Source organism: Lates calcarifer, linkage group LG2 (genome assembly GCF_001640805.2).
Source record: "Lates calcarifer isolate ASB-BC8 linkage group LG2, TLL_Latcal_v3, whole genome shotgun sequence".
In the NCBI taxonomy this organism is placed as follows: Eukaryota; Metazoa; Chordata; class Actinopteri; family Centropomidae; genus Lates; species Lates calcarifer.
In genome coordinates this window covers 12,064,200-12,084,313 of record NC_066834.1, presented here as the reverse complement: position 1 = coordinate 12,084,313, position 20,114 = coordinate 12,064,200, and the positions used below count along the sequence as shown (strand labels likewise).

At 40.8% G+C, this 20,114-nt stretch overlaps 1 protein-coding gene across 6 annotated transcripts in view; it reads left to right on the top strand.

Annotated features, from left to right (window-relative positions):
* Nucleotides 1-2,940: 2,940 nt before the first annotated feature.
* Nucleotides 2,941-20,114, top strand: part of samd4a (sterile alpha motif domain containing 4A) — a 60,210-nt gene continuing 43,036 nt past the window's right edge. For 3 of the 6 annotated variants that reach the window (XR_007814508.1, XR_001961688.2, XR_001961690.2), the window contains exons 1-2: nt 2,941-3,111; nt 4,186-4,937. Coding sequence is in view for 1 of the 6 variants with exons in the window: in XM_018683293.2 (XP_018538809.1) it covers nt 4,742-4,937 (196 nt within the window). In the remaining 5 variants the exon portion in view is untranslated. The remainder of the gene's footprint in view (nt 3,112-4,185; nt 4,938-20,114) is intronic. The other 3 variants (XR_007814507.1, XR_007814506.1, XM_018683293.2) reach the window with 1 other exon arrangement.

Genomic DNA, 20,114 nt, shown 5'->3' with positions numbered 1-20,114 from the left:
TTTTTATATGAGTAATGACAGTAATATCTAACATAACTGTCAGATAATGTGTCAGTTTGATCAATCACGACATGAAATGTGTCAAATCTAACAACTATAGAAGTCTGTATAAATACACATTAAATGTTTCTGATATATGCATGTATAAACACACACACACACACACACACACACACACACACACACACACACACACACACACACACAATGAGATAAAAATGACCATGAGGAGAAATAACCTAGAGAAAAGACAACCAAGAGAGATGCTAAACTACTTAAAAGAAATTCAAAACTTAGAATATTTAAAGTTTGGCTTCTGTGAATCATAGTGAATAAACAATGTTAAGCCTCTTATTACCAAAATAAATGAATAAATAAACCACTGAAAACAATGCAAACCTTAACTGAAACAAAAACACAGGAGGAACATGAAAACTGCATCTACTGTAACTTTTTCTTGTCTATTTGACAGGTTTCCATGTGATTTTAATTCATTTATTGTTCCTTTCCTCTGCTGTATTCTGCATTTTTGGTTTGTTGTTGGAAATCTAATCAAACATTACATCATGTTTCCTTCTCATGACAGATTGTTGAAGATGTCTGAGGCTCCCTCTGCTGGAGGGAATTCACTTTGTGGCTGAGTAAATCCACTATGAGCCAGAACAACTTCAAAGATACATTATTTATGTTGTTTGGTTTTGATCTATGAAGAAGGTCTGATACTGAATGGGGAAATAAGTCAATCAAATTTGTCTTGCATTATGCAATTGTTAAATTTTTAAATACAGCCTAGTCTTGGCAGAACATTTACTTATCACAGTAGTGGAAAGTAACTAAATACATTTACTCAAATACTACTACTAGTTTTTATATACTTTTATTTTACTTTAGTAGTTCCATCTGTTGCTACATGATACTTCTACTCCATTACAATTTGAGAGCAAATATTATACTTTTTACTCCACTGCATTTGTCTGATGACATGAGTTACTTTGCAGAGTCAGATTAATGACACACAATATAAACAACAAATAAATCAAAATGTAACATATGTTAAGATAAGACTTTGTAGCTATCCAACAGTATATAGTCATGGAAATTAGCACTAAAGTGATGAACATGTGAATAGAGTAATCCAGTAATATAAGATTTTCTGAAATGGGCCATTCTGCCAAATGAGTAATTTTACTTTTGATATTTTAAGTATATTTTGATGCCAACACTTTTTAACTTAGGTCACATTTTTAATGCAGAGCTTTTGCATGTAACGATATTTATACACTGTGATATTGCCAGTTTTAAAAAAGCTAATATTGCACCCAGGCCCGGGTGGAAAACCTAAGGGAAATCGGGCCTGAGGCCTGAGGCCCTTAGGTTTTTGGGGGTGTAGATGATTGACAATGATGATTGACAATCATTTATTCCCCCATCTGTAGATTATCAGTGAGAACAAGACAGAAGGAAAACTGTCCCTGTGTTCATCACATTGACTTACAATTTCATGGATTAATGAATGGCATGGCTGTGTGAGTCATTGAGGTTATATTGATGTCATTTGTTCAGTGGTGGATGATGATGTAATGTTTAGTCATGTTTTTAGATCTGTTTTTATCTTTTTTTGTTCAGTAAACAGCCTCTTTCTCCAATTCTTAGAATGCTCTATAGTTACTGTGAATCAATTACTTTTTATTAGTTGCTTTTAGGGTCTCTCCCACTTTCTCCCCCCTCCCTCCCTTTCTGTCTATCTGTCTCTATCTCTCCCCTCTCCCTTCTCTGCCCCCCAACACTCCCTTCTCCCCCGTCTCCCTACTTCTCCCTCTCTCTCTTTCTCTCTCTATTTTGGTGCTTCCTCGCGCTGCCAAGCCCCTGACGTAATGCTCCGCTGTTAATGATTAGCATGTGGAAACGAGCAGCGCGAGCCTTTTCTCGTCAAGTAGGCTGCAACGCAGCCGGAAGTTGACTGGTTCTGCCTTCAAAATAATAGCGCTGGCATTTGTTTGGGGTTGTACACAACCACCACGAATTTATTTCGTTTTAGTGTAACTGTGAATATACACAATGAAAAGAACTGATGGAATCCCCTCAACCATCCAGTGTTGGAAAGTAACTAATGACATTTACAGACATAGGCATACTGCCCTGTTTTGTGATACTGGATTTTCATTTTATGCTACTTGATGCTGCACTACAACTCAGAGGCAAATATTTTACTTTTCACTCTGTTACATTTATTTGATAACTTTAGTCACTTTGCAGATTCAGATTAATGATACAAAAAAATATATAAATAAATAAATAAATAACTGATGTATTAAATTAGGTCAAGATAAGATTTTATCGATCCACCAGTAAATAAAATCATTGAAATGAGCTCCATAATGAGCTGCAACATTACAGCGAGGAACTCATTAATGTATCAACAATCATAAAGTTATCTCACAAAAATAATGATAACAGTAATTACATGTGTGTAGTAAAACTTTGCTTTTCTTCTTTCTTATCTCTTTCATTATCTCACAACCCTAGATTTATCTTGTGAACATTTTTGCAGGCGGTGACCATTGGACCTGGGACTGAAATAAACTACTTAAGTGTGTACCATATTAACTGGCTAAACTACCTCCATCTAGACCAACTACAAGTACCTTGAAAAACTGTGCTGGGTTTAGTTGTTTTTTTTTCTATTTACCAAACTTTTTACTAATAAATGAAACTTATTCATGACAATATTTGTAAAGCATAACTTTATTCTCGATTTTACTGAAAACTTGTGTACAGTATTGTATAACCTTGGCACAGCCACTGATTATAACAGTTTCTCGAAGAAAACGGTAACAATAATATTTGATTTGAAAGGTTTGTTAGTTCCTAGTTTTTCTTTGGCTAGCTGGACATTATTTCGAAAGTCTTAAGCGGATGTTGTTTACCGTGTTACGTGAGGTTTGACCGCGTCTTTTAGACCGGAGCACCGTCTGCTCGGGAGAGACAGAGGAAAAGTTAGTCAAGATGGCAAATCCCTCAGACCCGGAGTGAAGGGGCACCGCTCCCCGAAAAAAGCTGAGCCTGTCGCCCGTCCTGAGACAAACCCAACGATGCAAACTGCGCCCGGAGGTAAGACCCATCCGGCTCGGTACCTCTAACCATCTCTCCGACAAATTCAAATATTCAAACCGAAGTTTCTAAAGCTTTCGTCGTTGTTTTGTCCACTTAGTTTGGGTATTTATCCGAGTAAAAGCAGTAACATAACCTTGCTATGTATCAGGAGCAGACTTCAAATTGAAATCACACAGTTTTACCACTTAACAAACGCTTTTTTCAGTTAATGGCAGCCGTTATTGGAAATTCGTAGTCGTTAATGTTAAGTCGTAATTGTAACTTTGCTAACTACGTTGAAGTCACAGTTACACCTTTCTAAATATAAAAAAACATATAGATGTGGTTATCTACATGCGTTTTTCTTTGTACAAACTGCTCACACACGCATATATATTTATCCGCCAACGGTCATTCCTAGTGTGCTGATGAAGCATAGTGACAGTTTTAGACAGCGGCTAACGCTCCAGCCCTGAAACCTGGAGTCTCTGCTCCTAGCTTACTCCTCGGCGTTTCTTCTTCTTCGGCTTAAAAACTCACTACTGCAGCCTGCTACCTCGTTTTAAAATACAGCTTTATAAGGCCTAAACCTGTCATTAAAATAACGGGAGGGAAGTCGCTGCTAACGTTTCTCTACAGTAGCACCACCACCACAGCCTTCCCTCCCTGCCTGGCTGCCAGCGAGCCGCTGTAGTCGGTAACCCGGCTTCCTTTCTTTGGAAAATTCCGGGATGCAGCGCCAGTAGTACCGACAGCTGTATTTTTAGGAATGGGTGGATACCAAAAACGAACATTTATTTATTTTTGTCTCGGGCGGTGGATGCCACAAGCCTATGCGCATAGGCGACGGGCGAGGAGGCGACCTATAAATGCATGTATGAGTTATTGAAGGCTGGTTTCTTCAAAGCGGGTCTGTTGCAGCAGCAGCAGCAGCACAAAGTCTGCAGAGCTGAAGCAACAGGGACACTGTGCTGTCGCATTTCTAGTGCTTCTCTAGTGCATTGTAAAAATCACTGCATATGTATGAAACCAGGTATACAAAGTATTGTATATGTCTTCCCCCCTCCCCTAACATCTAACATCCTCCTGCAGGCGTAAGAGGGATTCCCTGAAGAAAAAATGCCAGTGAGGCTGAAGCTGATGTGACACAGCGTGTGCTGGAAGAAAGCTGACTCATCAAATATCAATCCCTCTGGGATCAACTAAGCAGCCAAGAGCAGCTTGCATCTCTTAATGCCCAGATAGAAGAGCACCTCACACACACGCCTCCACCACCACCACCAACAACAACAACAACAACGGAGATTATCACACAGGAGAAGACAGTGCAGAAATCCCCTCTCCAGCAGGAATATATTCAACGCTGGCTGTGGGCGAAACAAATCTTGGCAGCACAGGGCTTAACAGAGACTGCTGTCCCAGCTAATAATGACAAAGCTACGAATGGCAATACAGTGCTTGAGCTGAACTTCACCGACTGACTGACTGACACCCCCAGAGTGATCATCAACTGGCCGACAAACCCGGCATCCTCCTTACATCTGTTTAAAGTTTGGGCCGAGGTTGTTCTCCTGAGTCACTCCCCACACCTCTCAGCCAAGCCCCGGCACCACCACAGTAAGCCAGCCTTTACCCTGCCTTGCAGACCATGATGTTTCGCGATCAGGTGGGCGTGCTAGCCAGCTGGTTCAAGGGGTGGAATGAGTGCGAGCAGACTGTGGCTCTGCTGTCCCTGCTGAAGAGGGTGAGTCGGACCCAGGCCCGCTTCCTGCAGCTTTGTCTGGAACACTCCCTCGCTGAGTGCAGCGAACTGCAGGTCCTGGAGGGAGAGGCCAACAACCCAGGTAGGACGGTCAACCGATGAAATTATACATTTACACTTCATACTGGTAAATAAACACCATAACTGTATCTTTAAGTTTAACTTCAACACATTTCCCACTGCTGAAAGGAGAGAGACACTACTCTGATTCACAAATCTTACTATTTTTTTTACTAGTTTGCCCACTCATTTAAAAATTCATAGGGTTTCCCGAAGGTATGGTAGTCTCTGACCCTGAAACAAGCACACAGGAAAGTAGAGGCTCCACGTGAGCATTAGAAGACAATTCCTGTCCAAGACATTCCTACATCAAGAGTAATACATAGCCGAATCATTGATGGTATGAAACAGTGCAAATTGTTGCACTGAGCTGTAGCCAGTCAGTCATTGACTGTGGATGGAGGTTGGAGTTGTGTATAGTGTTAGCTCAGCTGACACTGTGGCTGGCTGGAGACGTCAGTCAGTCAGTCAGTGTGCCAGCCTATAGTGCTGTAGCGCTCCCTGGGTTGGTATCATGCCAAGGCACCCAAGGGGGGCTCTGGCTGGGTTTTGTTGCATCAGACTGCAGCGTGGCCATGGAAACAAAAACCCTGGCAACTGACTGGGCTCATGAAAAATAGAATGAAGTGTTGCTGCTGTTGCTGCTGCTGTGATGGAGAGCAGGCGTTGTGTGTACCTATGGCAACATCTGCATGCAGTAACACATCTGCTGGCTGACACGGTGCTTCCACAGGCTGCAGACGTTGCTGCGGTGACATAATGGCCCTGCCCTGCAGTGACACTCACACGTATTACATAGAGTTTCCACCAGGGTTTACAATGGGCAATGGCTGCAGTTAATGGAGGTTGGTCTTTGTTGTTGTTTAATATAAAGCTGGAGTCATCAAAGCATACTATATGAAGTTTCCTTAGTCAGCTCCTCCCAAAGTCAGGCTGGGTCATACTGAATATACATATACATACATCAAAACATACTGTAGACATGCAGAGGCTTTGGAGGGTGGTGACCTCTTCTTACAACTCAACAACAGGTCTTTTTTTTTTTTGTACTTTTCAGAATACAGTACATCATGTGTGAGTCAGAGAGACGCCATCTTGTGATCTTTGTTGTGATACTTGAGTCATTGTCATATTTCACTCTTAATATTTGGTATGAATCTTCATTTCACAGATAACAAGACTCTGATTTATGGCCTAGGTGGGAATGAGACATGAAGGAAATATGCCTGTTGGTGGAGTTTTGGTTGTTTGTGTAAAATAATACGATGAAAAGCCCTGTGAGTGTACATGTACTCTTAACAGGTTGGATTTCTTCAGAAATCATGCCCTCATGAGGGACAGTGAGAGGACAGAAAGACCTGAAATCCCTTTCTCATTACATTGTCATATTTTCCTTGCCTTCAGTTATACTTGGAGACCCTTATTCCCTGTCAGAACACCTATTTTTAACAGTTTATATGTAACTTTCTTAATTACTATAAAATGGTATGTGCTGAACCAACATTGTTTCCCAAACAAAAAACTCCAGTTCCAGTTGATTTAGTGTCTTTATTCGGCACCCTGAACTCTCTGTGTCATCAGGTCAAATTTATACAGTGAGGTAATCTTCTGGTTTGTAATCATTGTTTTTGTTAGGATTTATGTGACTTTTTATAGTTAAAAAAGACACAGATCAACTAAGTTGACACTGTAATAATTGAATCACATGATAATGGTAAAAAAACACCCTGTTTTCAACAAATGTGGCTGTATTATTTCAGTCCATGTCGACCTTCTGTACCTCCAGACTGAATTTTGGGCAATGCCTTTCTGTTTTTTCTCCCACCTGTGTCAGCTGATGGTCGCTTATTGTCAGCTGATTCAGCTAAATAAGATGGAGGTGTGCCTGTTTCAGCACTGTAGACTTAACGTCAGGACACATGCTGCTGAAAAGAGGGAGATCGAGAAAGTTGTCTGGTTACGTGATCCCTCTGGTATGTTGTGGTAGCTTGTTTGAGTGCTTATGTGCTAGGGTAAGTCTGATGTATTGGTTTGGTGTTTTAGTGGGCCAATATTGGTCTTATATTGATAATGGAGTATTTGCTACAGCCTTGTAAGGAGCATATTTACTTTTTTAATATTGCAGGTAACTTCTTAGTCTTTCTTGACACATTTCTGAAAGGCCTAGAAGAAAATTTGGTTGTTCATTTGTCATTAAAAAGCCAGGATCAGGATGTATCCCAGAGGTTGTGGAAGCTGCTGGCATAGGAGAATTGAATATGTGTTTCATAAGGGTTTTTTTATTTTTTATTTATTTTTTTTTTGATCAACAATATGAATTTTCTGTTTCAAACTCTGTCTTTCAAACATGTATGAACTAAATAATCTAAACTTAAAGCTCCTGTTGAAAAGGATGAAACCTGAAAGGAATAAACTTCCCAGAGTAGATACATTAACTTTATTTTTAGTTATTCCACGCAAGGACATTTATTAATCTAATTGTAATATCCGCATGTGGCATGTGATATGTGGCCACATGACAAGCAGAAGTTACAACTACACTTGCAACATGTGGAAAAGTTCAAGCGTCTGGAATAATTTACAGATTTGAGAAGATGATCCCCAAAATGTCAAGTGTCAGATATGTTAAAGGAAACTGGTGAATCACAAATCCACAGGTTTTGCAGATTACCTGAAAACTGTAAGTAACAGCTGAGCTGTACACACAGAATCAATGACTGATTTAACCACCAGAAGGAAATGGAAAGATTATCTTGGTAAGACATTGGTAAATTCAGCTGAATGTCTCACACTGTACCTATTACTCTTCTCCTAATTTACATAAATCATACCTCATAGTATCTTCTCAATGTCCAAGATGCAGGTCTGATTCTTATGTCATGGGGCTGAGAGAGACTGTTGTTGGATATCAGTGCATCAGCAGCTCCGTTACGCACTACACAGAGACATTAAGCTGGACCCAAGCGTGGTTCTTCTGGGGCGTTATGATATGTTGTCTGGTAGTGGTTTAGATCTATTTCAGGGTAAAATGGCTGCACTTAAAATGACAGCAGCTAAGAAATATATTTTACTACAATGGCAGTCTGACTCTTACAACAACAACAATGGAAGAATGAGTGAGCTGTTATCATACTGTACCGCAGAGAATGTGTCAGAGAATGTCACATTGAATATTTCTGCATTTGATGTAAGAAAGAAAGAAAAAGAGGTTAAAAGTATGAAATTTGCCATGATATATGCCTGGTCTAATGGAGTCACCTAAATGGCTTGAGTTAGATGAATTACTATTGTACCTATATTATATTGTTGAATTCTAAGAAATTAAAAAGGGATGTGAACAAAGCACTGAATACATGTATCTTTGGAGTGAAAGCAGGCAAATTAAAACACTACTGGCGGTGTAAGTCTAAAAATAGCCATAAAAATCCACAAACCCAAGTAAACCTTTAGCCTTTATCTCCTTCAAACTGCTAATCACTGTAAGCCATGTCAGTTTAGGAACAAAACCACAAATTGCTCACAGGTTTACAGGACTTCTCTCAGAGCCATTGTAAGTGTACTAGTTGTTAAGTAACAAGTGCCAGTGTAGACATGAGACTTGCAGGCTGTTAAAGGGTTAACATGCAGCTGGAAGTCTTGGGCTGAGTGGAAAAGCGCAACTATTTGGAAAGCAGTGTACAAATGAATGGAATCCTCAGTGACCTACTTCTTTGAGCGGCTGAGAGGCTGCCTTGTTTTGGGACCCGGCGAGTGATGCGACTTTATTTGTGACTTGAGATGTAGTCGTAGTTAATGGGGTCACTATCTCACTGAAAGATAGGCAAAGTTGCATCACACATGATTCGTTTCTATTGTAGTTTGTCCTACAAGTAAGTTGGTTACTTTCAAAAGTTTATGTGTGTTTTAAGCTTCAACATTTCTATCTGAGTAACCCAGTGTCTATGTAAATGGAGAATTGCATTCCTTGAGTTTGCAGCTCTGTCCTAAATCAACAAGGGAAGTGCCATTCATAATCAGCCATACCAAATCACTACACAGATTTTGATGGAGAAACCACAGTGAAAGTTTAAATCCTGATTTTCTTCTGTGGTGTTTGACTGGAGTAATATGTAGCCTGCAGCATTTCAGTTGTGGTTATTAAGGAATGTAACTTCCTGCCCCCCTCTCCCACTCCCCTTAAGGAGAACAAAACTTCTTTTGAGACAATCCCAAGAGGGACAATATCGGATCAAGTTGAGAGGACATGAATAGGGAGCAGAGCACCGTCTGAAGAATGACACACACACACACACACACACACACACACACACACACACACACACAGGGTGTGGGGTTAGTGTAAAGGGTGGGGCTACGACTGGACAGTGGGCCTGGTGTTCTGAATGACTAACTTCATTTTCGTGTGGTGTGGTGTACTGCTGACCTGGCCTGCACGGCTGTTTGAGCTGGAAGCTGGAGACAGGCAGGGACTCGATATGTGTGAGCAGCTGTGTCACAGGAGTGAAGGTGACAGGGGCCAAACTCTGTATCTTGGATAAATGGCAGTGGTCAATGTCACTGTGTGTTTAACAGAGTAATTCCTTTGGTTTGGTCTCCATTTTTGTTGCTTAAATGCTTTTTTGCTGTGTTTTTTTTTTGTACAGTATGCCCTTTTAGAGCTACAGCCATGGGATAAGTGTTATGATGGGCTAACATAGTGTACCATTAACTGCTGAGAAGAAATTTACAAAAACACTTTTGTTGTGCCAGAGACACATCACAGCACTCCTCAGAAAGATCTACCAGACACCAGATTTTCAGGACGTCCAGTATAAATGTTTTCATGGACCGGCTCTAAGTTGACTCACTGTTGTGTTAAGCAGTTAGAGAGAGGCAGCAGCAAAACAGACCAAACACTAACCCTAACCCTAACTAACCCTAAAGTCCAGGGCTGCAACAATTAATATGGCAATTATTTGTTTGATAAATTGATCAGTTGTTTGTGTTGACCAGTTGTCCAAAACCCAGAGGTCTTCAGTTTACTACAGCGTGTGACTGGAAAAAGTGGCAAATCCTCACACTGGAGAAGCTGGAACTGTACACTGTTTTTGTATTTTTGCTTAAAATAGATGTAGACAATTACCAAAAGTTGTACATTATTCTTTTGTCAATCAACTTATCGATTAATTGTCTCAGCTCTACTACAATCTACAATTTTAAGTGGGTAACACTTTAGCATGTATTTTGAATTTTTGAATTTGTTTTTCATGATAATAGAACAACTGATTAAAATATACTCTATCCACACATAGTCAAATGTGTGTACAGAGAGATGGATTTCTGACAGCAGAACCTGTCAGCTTTTAGTTCTTCAGAGTCATGAAAGGATTGGCTAAAACAGGTAAAAATGGAAAAGCACCTTTATTTACACCTGGGAGCACCAGATCCTCAGAAATGCTAGAATTATACGGAGAGTGGGGGTAAAAATCAGTGTAAAATCTGAACTGGAGAATTGAATCAGGTTGAAATATTACCAGTGTTGAGTCTAATATTGGAGAGAAGGAGAGAGAGAAAGAGAGAAAGCATACCTCTGCATTTGTCTGTGTGTGAGATGACTGACATGAAGGGAAAGTCTGCGTTGTATAATGGCTAGTATTACTCAGTGAATTCCTGTTGCGCTCTCTGCCTAAACTAGGTCTGATGAAAACCTGGGCTGGAAATCAGCATTCCTGGCTGAGGCGGTAAACGGTTCCGGTGTAGGGGATACTGTCTAGGAATGTGGGCACGTCGGAGCACACTTGAGTCAGGCGCTCAAAGAGTTGAACGGGGGCTTTTCCAGTGAGGGGTGGGGTGGTGGTGGTGGAGCTGGAGGGGGGCACAGTGGAAAAGGAAAACTGATTCCACCTTCAGTGGAGTTAAGGTCTCCTGAGTACACCGCGGTATGGAGGAGAGGAGGAGGAGGGACGGGTTGAGTGAAGAAGGGAAAAGATGAAGACTCAGAGAATACTGGTGCCATTTACAGCTCTTAACTTATTTGCCCCTTTATCTGCCTATTCTTAACATTTTTTTGTTTTTATACTTGTTTTTGAAAGTCCTTATTTTATGGTATCAAACATTTTTCCTGGAGGAGACTTCCATTTCTTTCTGCATTGTGTCAGGTGAAAAGCAGAAAGCTAGGTATAACATAATCACCACTGGTATAACACCATGAAATGATAAAACAGAATGTTTGTCCAAACCAAATGAAGGCCTCATGATTTTACTGCAAAACTCTGAAATGGGAGTGGAAGCACATCTATGCTAACTCCCTCATTGAGAAATTCTGGATCGCCCACCACCGCTGCTTGAGTTAGGTTGACCGGTGACAGAGCAGTGTGCATGATAGCTAGCATTAAGAGGAAACATTGTAGAGATTCAGCCATGTTTGAACCTCAGTCAGACCCAGACTCAGATGAGGAGTGTTGTGAAGCAAAATCAATGACAAGCAGAAGTATCAGAGTGGTAAGTGTAGTTAGCATCTGTTATTTGTTTGTTAGCTTATAGGTGTAGCCAGCTGACACAGCATCGGTTGATGTGCTAATGCAAACTCTCGCTCTCTGTACTGACAAGTCCACTCTGTGCTGGAGGTTTCAGGTCTCTTTTGACAGGATTGGTTCCTTAGGTATGTGATGTATGAAAGCCAAGCTGCCTGAGTCAGTGTTTTTGGTATTGCCATTGGTTCACTGCAGTTCTGAGGAGAAAATACTCAGCCATGGTCTTGACTGCTTATTTCACTTCTTGCATATAAAAAAACACCATATGGACAAGTTAAAAACTTTTTAATTTGAGGATTCTAAATAACTAAAACACCACTATTACCCTTCTGAAGTAGTCCCTTGCCCTGCCAAGAGAGTTTCTATGAATACTGGCTCCCATAGAGATAAAAGTTAAAAGTGGAAGTGATCTGATTTTTCACACACTGATACAAGCTTCATTTGTCAACATCCTTTGTTCCTTTCTTAACGTCTCATTGGCCATTCTGTCAAAGAGAGAGAGAGACAGAGAGAAAACTCTTGTCTCTGGATTGGGCGCCAAACTATTTCATCGCACCCACGCATGAGCAAACAGTTTATTTCTGGAAGTTGACGGCGTGTTCTGTGAACTCATACTGAACCTCAGGAATGGGGACAGACAACCTGCCAAAACGACCAGAGGGGAAAACGAAATAAAGCTTGTCTTTTCCCCTCGGCTTCTACGGCAAGGGCTTTTTATTTTCAGTTCTTGCTTCCAGGTGTGTGTGTGTGTGTGTGTATATGTTATTTGTTTTCTGTGTGTGTGAGAGAGAGAAAACAAGAGGCTGGACAGAAAGTGGGGCTTAAGAACGAGCTGCCAAAAGGGCTCCATGCTGATGGAAGCTACTCGAAGCCTCGGACATGTCAGGCTCTTGATATTATCTCTGAGGGAGGTGGACGAGGTGTCACTGATAGCTGGGATTATGCAATCAAGCGCTGCACAAATCCTGGAGGTTTAGTTTCTCACTGAACCCCTCTGTGCTTCTTTATAACTCTGATCCCAGCTTTGCTTTCCCTAGCAAGTTGGATTACTGTGTCATGTGTGTGTATCTGTGTATGTTTACACTTAGCCTCAAACTAAAAGGCACACTATCACCAGTTTATGATTGAGTAGCCAGTCTGCTCTAAGGAAGTGTTTCAAACAGACAGACAGACAGACACATTGAATACAGTTTCAGTTGGCGGATTACAGGGTTCCAGATGTGGCTTTTGGATCTTAAGGGGGTTTTATATGTTTTTGTTACAGCTGATTTTTGAGCCATGTTTTGGTTCATTGCTGCACTGCTGATTTGTATGTACCAAGGGGGTCTGCAGAGTCAGACATATATTTAAGATATAATATACAATGCTATATATATTTTAGCATTGTGGTTCCCTCATCCACAAGCATAAAATGATAATAACTGAGGTTTTGTTTTGCTATATCCAAATGCAAGATCATGGATTTGTTTATTGTTGTTTTGCACCACTTTTAAATAGAAACAAAGTCTTTACAGAGGGGAGTTACTACAGAGGGTTAAACACCCTGAACTGAGAATGGAGGCGTATTTGCAGCACTCCTATGGTGTTGGTGGTTGGTTTGGCTCAGTCTGAATCTTGTGAGATTGGTTGAATGTTAATGGGGCAGAGGACTGGACTGATCCCTGTGTCTGTTTTAGCCTACCCCTTGTAGTGGACACAGTCTGTGATGCCTTTGCAAATGAATCGCATATTTGAATCAGTAGTTATTTCCATAGTTATAGTTCCATTACCCTTCATCCAACTCTGTCCAGTGTTGCTACATTTTATAGGGAAACAGCTGTGCTCCCAAACAGATGATTTACATGATATGGGAAGGAATTTGAACTCTCATTTATATTTACCATAACAAAAATAGGCTTCTTTCCAGGTGAAACTCATACATTTTAATTTAAAGGCTCCATGCACAAGTATGATGGTAAGACAAGTGTCTAAATAATTAGAATTGAGTAATTCAATGTAAGCCTGACAATAAATGAAATGTTAAGTTAACACTGTCTTAATGTTACAGCTGGGTGATTCACATGCAACTGTCTGTGTGTCTGTGTGTCTGTGTGTGTGTGTGTGTGCGTGCGTGCGTGCGTGCGTGAGAGAGAGAGAGTAAGTGTGCGAGTGAGTAAAAGAGAGAGAGATAGCATGTAAGAGAGAAGGAGAGAGGGTGAGAACAGGTGAAGGGAGACCAGCCTGTCTCATAGATGACGAGTCAGTCTCGTCCTGACCAGACTAGACATACAGACGTATAATGTTTCCCCATATAGCCCCCTCAGACCCTGGCCCTTCCCCATCCCCACTCCACCCCACTCTCAGGCAGCTGGCTGTACTATACAGTACACCTCTTGTGTAAGGAGGCTGTTGAAGCTTGGGAAACATCCAGACCCAACTGCACAGACAAGCAGATCTGTAGAGACAAGGCAGCTCACAAAATAACTTAAGTTTGACTTGGAACGAGGAGGATGCTGGCCCTCAACTGTACACTGTCATGCTGTAATTTATCTAATAATCATGAGCTGTGTTCAGTGATCAATGGGTCTGAAGTGTACACCTATAGCTGGCACTCGCTCACTACAGATTGACATTGTAATAACAGTGCAGCTTCAGTTGGAAGTTTCTTGCTTCTCTTGGAAATGTTTGACCTCTCCGGACTTCTACATATAAAACATGTTGGAGTAGTTAACCTGGAAACTTGATTTTCTTCATCAAGTTTGATATTTACTGGTAATTGTGTGTGATATGTTTGAAAAATTATACAAGCAATTATTAAACACCCAGAAAAAGTGTAAAACTTTAATCATCAGTAATCATTCAGTGGTTTTTGTAAGGTGTAAAGCTGTATGCAGCCGTGAGTAAAACTGGGGGGTTAATGGCAGTCCGGCAGTCCTGTAGATTCCTACAGTGTATGCTTTGATCATTTAGTGATGGATTTCATCAACTGACACTGACAACACTAGATGTATGAATTGTACATGATCATGATCATGCTGTGTCCTCCTTTTATTATATTCCACACAGTGATGGTGTTTGCATTATTTTACTTTCTTTGTGATATAGAGTAACAGTGGGATTCACAAGGACTTGTAGAACTGAAGTTACATCAAGGAAACTTCTAATTTACCTTGACAGTTCACTGAATTGTGGACTTCTGCTGTGCAGTTACTAGATTTATATTCCTTTATTTACTGACCAATAGTCACAAGCTGAAGGTTTGTGGTGGAGATAGCCTTCTTTAACTGGATCAATGTGTTTTCTATGTCAATCAGACATTTGTTGGATAAAACAGAAGCAGCCCAAGCTGACCTGTCAGTTTTTGTCTTGCGGTCTTTGTAGCTGTTGAAGCCCCAACGTGTAGCTCCACCTTCAAGCACAAATATAAATCTGCTTTAGTCAGTCTGGGATTACATGAAGGGACAGAAGACACTGAGACATTTATACACAGAGGAACTGTGGCAAGATGCTTTGGACAACTTACCTGTTAAGTACCTTGGAAACTGTGTGCAAGAGTACACAGGAGAGCTGGTTTTAAAGGCAAAGGGTGGTCATGGCAAATACTGAAAGCATCTTCCATTTACTTTTAATGCCTACAACTTTTGAACAGGACTGTATGGCTCTTATTCATAACACAACATTGAACTTCTTAACATGACAAGGGTTGCTGTTAGGAAAAAAAAGTATTCTTGGCAGCTACATTTTTAGTTTGCTAGTCCACAGCAGCTGAGCCAAAACCTCAATGTGGGACTCTGCTCCAGTCTCAGCTGTGTCTCTGACTGTCCCCTCTGTCCTCACATGAATGGATGGTGACAGTTGAGACACAGCATGGCGCCGTCGACCCCACTCGCTTACCTCTGATTGGCTGACACGCTGCTGTTGGCCCGCAATGGACGGGGTGACATCAGCAGAACGAGCCTGGTGAGAGAAAACCCCATGGCAACGGTCGCCATGACGGCCATACAACAGGAGACTTTGGGTCCCTGGTGGGTGGAAATGACCTCATCCAAACCAGACTCCTCCAGGAAGTCTGTGTTCACTGTCTGCAGCCAGACGGTGCTCACATCCAGAGCAGGTGTCTGTGCCGAACTGATCAATCACTTGTCAACTCAACTAAAGCCTCGTGTGGGCAGGATTTATTTCTCTAGGTGTGGTGGAGTGGTTGTAATATTATCTGGCCTGGTAATTGATTTTAATGTGATCTGGAGCAAGTATGTGGGAAATTTCTCACCCTTTATCCATTTATTTTTCTTTTAAATCCCATCCGGAGTGACATCCACTGTATTTTTAAAGTGGAATTCTGAGTTTTTTCTTTCCTTCTCATGCATTTTACCAACAACCAATTCAACTTTTGTGCGAAAATGGAGGAGTAAGGTTTACGTAAACAGGTTCCTAAACAAATTTTGAACGAAAGGTGAAACAGTTCTCCCCAAACAGAGAGGAGGCAGTTTCTTCTCTTGTTTTCTTCACTTTCATGGACAACGCCAAGACTGAATCTAAAAGGAGATGATGTGTCTGAAGGGTTACATGATTTTTATTCTGTTTCTATGTATCTACATCCTGTAATACACAAAGATTAAATTCACGTCTGGAACAATTAGTTAAATTACAGCTCCCCCATTAACGTTTACAATAATATTACATGAAACTGTACATAAAAATATACATCTTCATATGTAGTGATGTCGTATGTCTGTACATCCTAAAAATATCAGTCACTCTAGTAATAACAGGAATCCTATTCCTTGCAGATGTTTTTACTTTTTGCTAACAATTCCTGATTCCTGCTCATATGTTTTATGCTCTTTTACGTGTTTGTTGCTGAGCATGTGATCATAGTCAGTTACATGAGTTTCATTGGAATTTTCTTTCATTTAACTTGAAAGTAAAATAAAGAAAAACATTTATGGAATCTAAAATGAATGCCCAATTCTGTTAAAAGTTTGTTCAAAGCAGGTCGGACACCAGCCACAGTGACTTTCTGAATGTCTTTGTCTTTCTTTCTTAATAAGGTGAACTGGTTTGTGCTTGTTGTCAGTCTGTTTCTGTGCTTGGTTAAATGACATTGTGTTGTGATGGTAGCCTCTCTTTGTTTTTCCAGTGGTGTAAATGTAATGATGTACAACCAGCCGCTGCTGCCTTTCTCTGCTCATCAGCTCTGGTGAATGTAGTGTAGAGCTCTTATCGCCTTGGGCTGTTGTGCCGTAATGTTTTTCTGAATGAGTGTGTGTGTAGGTGTATGTGTGTGTGTTTGTGTTGTATTTACTAACACAATATAGCCGAATGCTGAAGCTGTATCCCTCAGGCTTTGGACAGCAAGAGGTTGCTGGATAAACCTGTCTATCTCATACTCACAGACCCACACTCTACATTAAACATGACGCATGAATTTACATTACAGGCTACAGTTATCTCTTTATTTGGCCCCTACGCACAAAGTCACACTCATGCAGCAAGACTCTGACTGGGCAGTGCTGCATTTGTAATGGTGTTTTTTGTGTGTTTAACCGTTGAACTCAAGCAGTGGCCTGTATACCTGTTGTCCCCTCTGAAACTTTTCCCTGCTTTCAAACTTATCCTCTCTTTGACTGGCTTGTTTTTGTTTTTGTTGTTGTTTGACAGACTGCAGCACTAAAGCAGACACATCCCTATTACATTCACAAATGTACTGGAAACAATTACACAACACAGCACTACAACACAGTGTGTGTGCACTTTTATCTTTGTTTGTGCTCTCCTTTCTCCCAGCAGGTGTGGAAATAAACCTTTCCTCCACAAAGGAAAATAATTATCACTAGGGCTGAGTGATATAGCAAAAAATATGATCACAATTTTTTCCCATATTGATTGATATTGATATTTATCATGATCTGCAAATTTGAAGACTATCCTGATAATGACTATAGCCTAAAGAAACCAATGGGCCCAATAGTGAAACAATTTACAATGCTAACTTGTTTTATCTGCCTTAACTAAACATTAATAATTTACTTGTGTGGTAACTTATCAAAAAATTGAAACAAAACAAAAATCTGTGACTACTATGATCACAAATTTCTTTGACGACCATCTTTGTAGAGGTGCAAGTTAGATTATATCCATGCTTCTTTTTGATTGCTTTTCTTATGGGGCAATGGCCACAAAAGACGACATGATTTGTTTTTGTTTTGGTACAGCCCCACTTGCCCCGTGAGAACAGCCCACATTTTCTCTCTCTGTCTCTGTGATTGGTGGGATGAAATCATCTCAGGTGATTGAAAAGATTTGTTGTGTTTCCCATCTTCGTTGGTACCAACTGGTGATATGTTTTACAGACTTAATCTGGGCTTTTAAGATAACCAAACAACTTCTATATAATCAATGTGTTGTAAACAATTTCAACAGTTGTCAACAGTTTCCTGTTCGTAGGATAATGTGAGTTCTTCACTCTCACTTTCGTAACTCTTGCCAGTTCCACTCGTGTTCCTTGCTTGTCCATAGCTTTTTTTTTACTGACGGTACTTCCAATAATGCTTTGCGGCAGGAAATTGGTGTGTACTTTGATGTGTAAGCCAAAAACTGTTTTCTGGCTGTTGTCACGTTAGTGATAGGTTCTTGAAATAAAATGCCCACATTGAATAAAATGCCGTAATTATCACAATTGTACAAGAAGTGAAGGGGTTGTTGAGCAGGGCGAGAGACAGACAGAGAAACGGAGAGGCAGAGCGAGCGGTTGATGGGCCCCTGACTGCCATTTCCTTAAATAGAGTTGTGGGCTTCTCCGGTCCAGCCCTGGCAGAGCGGAGGCTCACATTCCCGGCATAGCTGTGACTGCCACATTCAGAGCCTCCCCAACACTGGAGCACTTACGGACGCTTCCACAGGTAGACTACAAATCATTTGCCCTGCTTTTAGCCCCCCTCCTTGCTTCCTCCAGACCCCCCCAATCCCAACCACCACCAGTTACTACTGCAGCAGGGGAGAAAAGAGGATGTTGATGGAAGACTCAAGAGGAAGTGAGAAGGAGGGGGGGTTGGAGTAAAGGATAGCAAAGAATTGTTCTCCATTCATACAACAACTATGTCCTTCTACTAGGAAACCTTCCCCCACTGCTGGGAAAGACATGAGACAATAAAAAATCATCACACAGCACAGAACACAGAAATTAAGGACATGTTTAGCAGCCTGCAACAAATAGACCTGCAGGACAGAAAAAAACTATAATACCTATAGTTTTTAGAATAGATTGTGATATCTGAACTTTAACATTGTAGAAAAAAAAATCTGTGGTATCCATCTTCCCCTGAATTCTCCCATGAGCAAGTATAACCTTCTCCCTCCTCCACTGGGCAAAGTCCAGGTAAAATGATGAGGTGTGCAGGGTTCCCATGCACCTTGACGGTTCTTAAAAAGTTGACAAAAAAGCACGATGGTGTAAACATTTCTTTAAATCAGTCAATTATCTGGAACATATATAATCTTAAAGAACAGATTCATAAAATGTTGTTTTGCTACAGGATGAACTCTAAATGCAGAGGAGTGCATGTTTTAAAGTTGACTTGGCAGACCTGGTTTGAGTGAGGTTCAGAGTGAATGTAGAGTGTAGTCAGACGCTGTTAAGAGCACTTTACTCTGATGAAGCCTCTGAAGCAGGATGCTGGCGTGTACAGTAGCCCAGATGATTCTTTTCCTTTTCCTGTGGAGAAAGACACACACACGTACACACAACACACGCCTCAACAAACATGTCCGACTCATCATCAGACAGGTGCTTCCCACTTTAGAAGTGTAAGCGTATGCACGCACACATTCATCTTGGCGACTGTTTAAAACATTACACAGTATAAATAAATAAGCACCCAAGAGGAAAAGACCTACTTTACGCCTACTGTACACCAGCAGTGCTGCACACACACACACACACACACACACACACACACACACACACACACAGACTCACACACAATGTGAAAACCAGATGAGAGCTGTGCTTTATATAAAGTTCTATAATTTGACCAGGTGTCCTGGCTGTGATGATGCAAGACGGCCGTGAAAAGGTGTTCCTCTTCCTGTTTTATTATGGTAGACAGGAATCTCTCTCTCTGACTGTCAGTTGAAGTTCCCTGAAAATCAGATCTTTAATTGATTTCATTCAGCAGAAGTTAATCTTGTGGTCTGGGCTGTGTAAATGAATTCAGTGTTTCCAGTGGAAATTAGATAATGGTCTGTTTTCCATATTTAACCTGTTTTTCTTATTGTTTTACATTAGAGTGTCAAATCTGTTATCCATCACATAATATATTGCAAATAGATTTTGATGTTCTTTTTTTATGGGGTTTCCATGACAGGGAGTTTTGTAGTATGTAGTATTTTCTATAGTGTCTCCTGGTTTCCATTATGAGAAAAGAGTGATGTGGAAGGAAGGATTGGACTGAGCGGTTGGGTTTGGACGATGAACAGTGAAAACAACAGGGCTGCCTCTTAAACATCTATAATTTGAATCATCAACCACAGAGCCCCCAGTTCAAAGCTCATATTGTCACTTGAATCATCACAAGATGACAAAGTGGCATGGCAGGTTATAAACCTGTACAAATATACCTTTGTCTCACAGTGCCCAAACTGTAAATCTAACTGCGATGGAATTAGAGAAGGTTGATTGAAACGATGGGCAGAGTGATGCAGAGCAG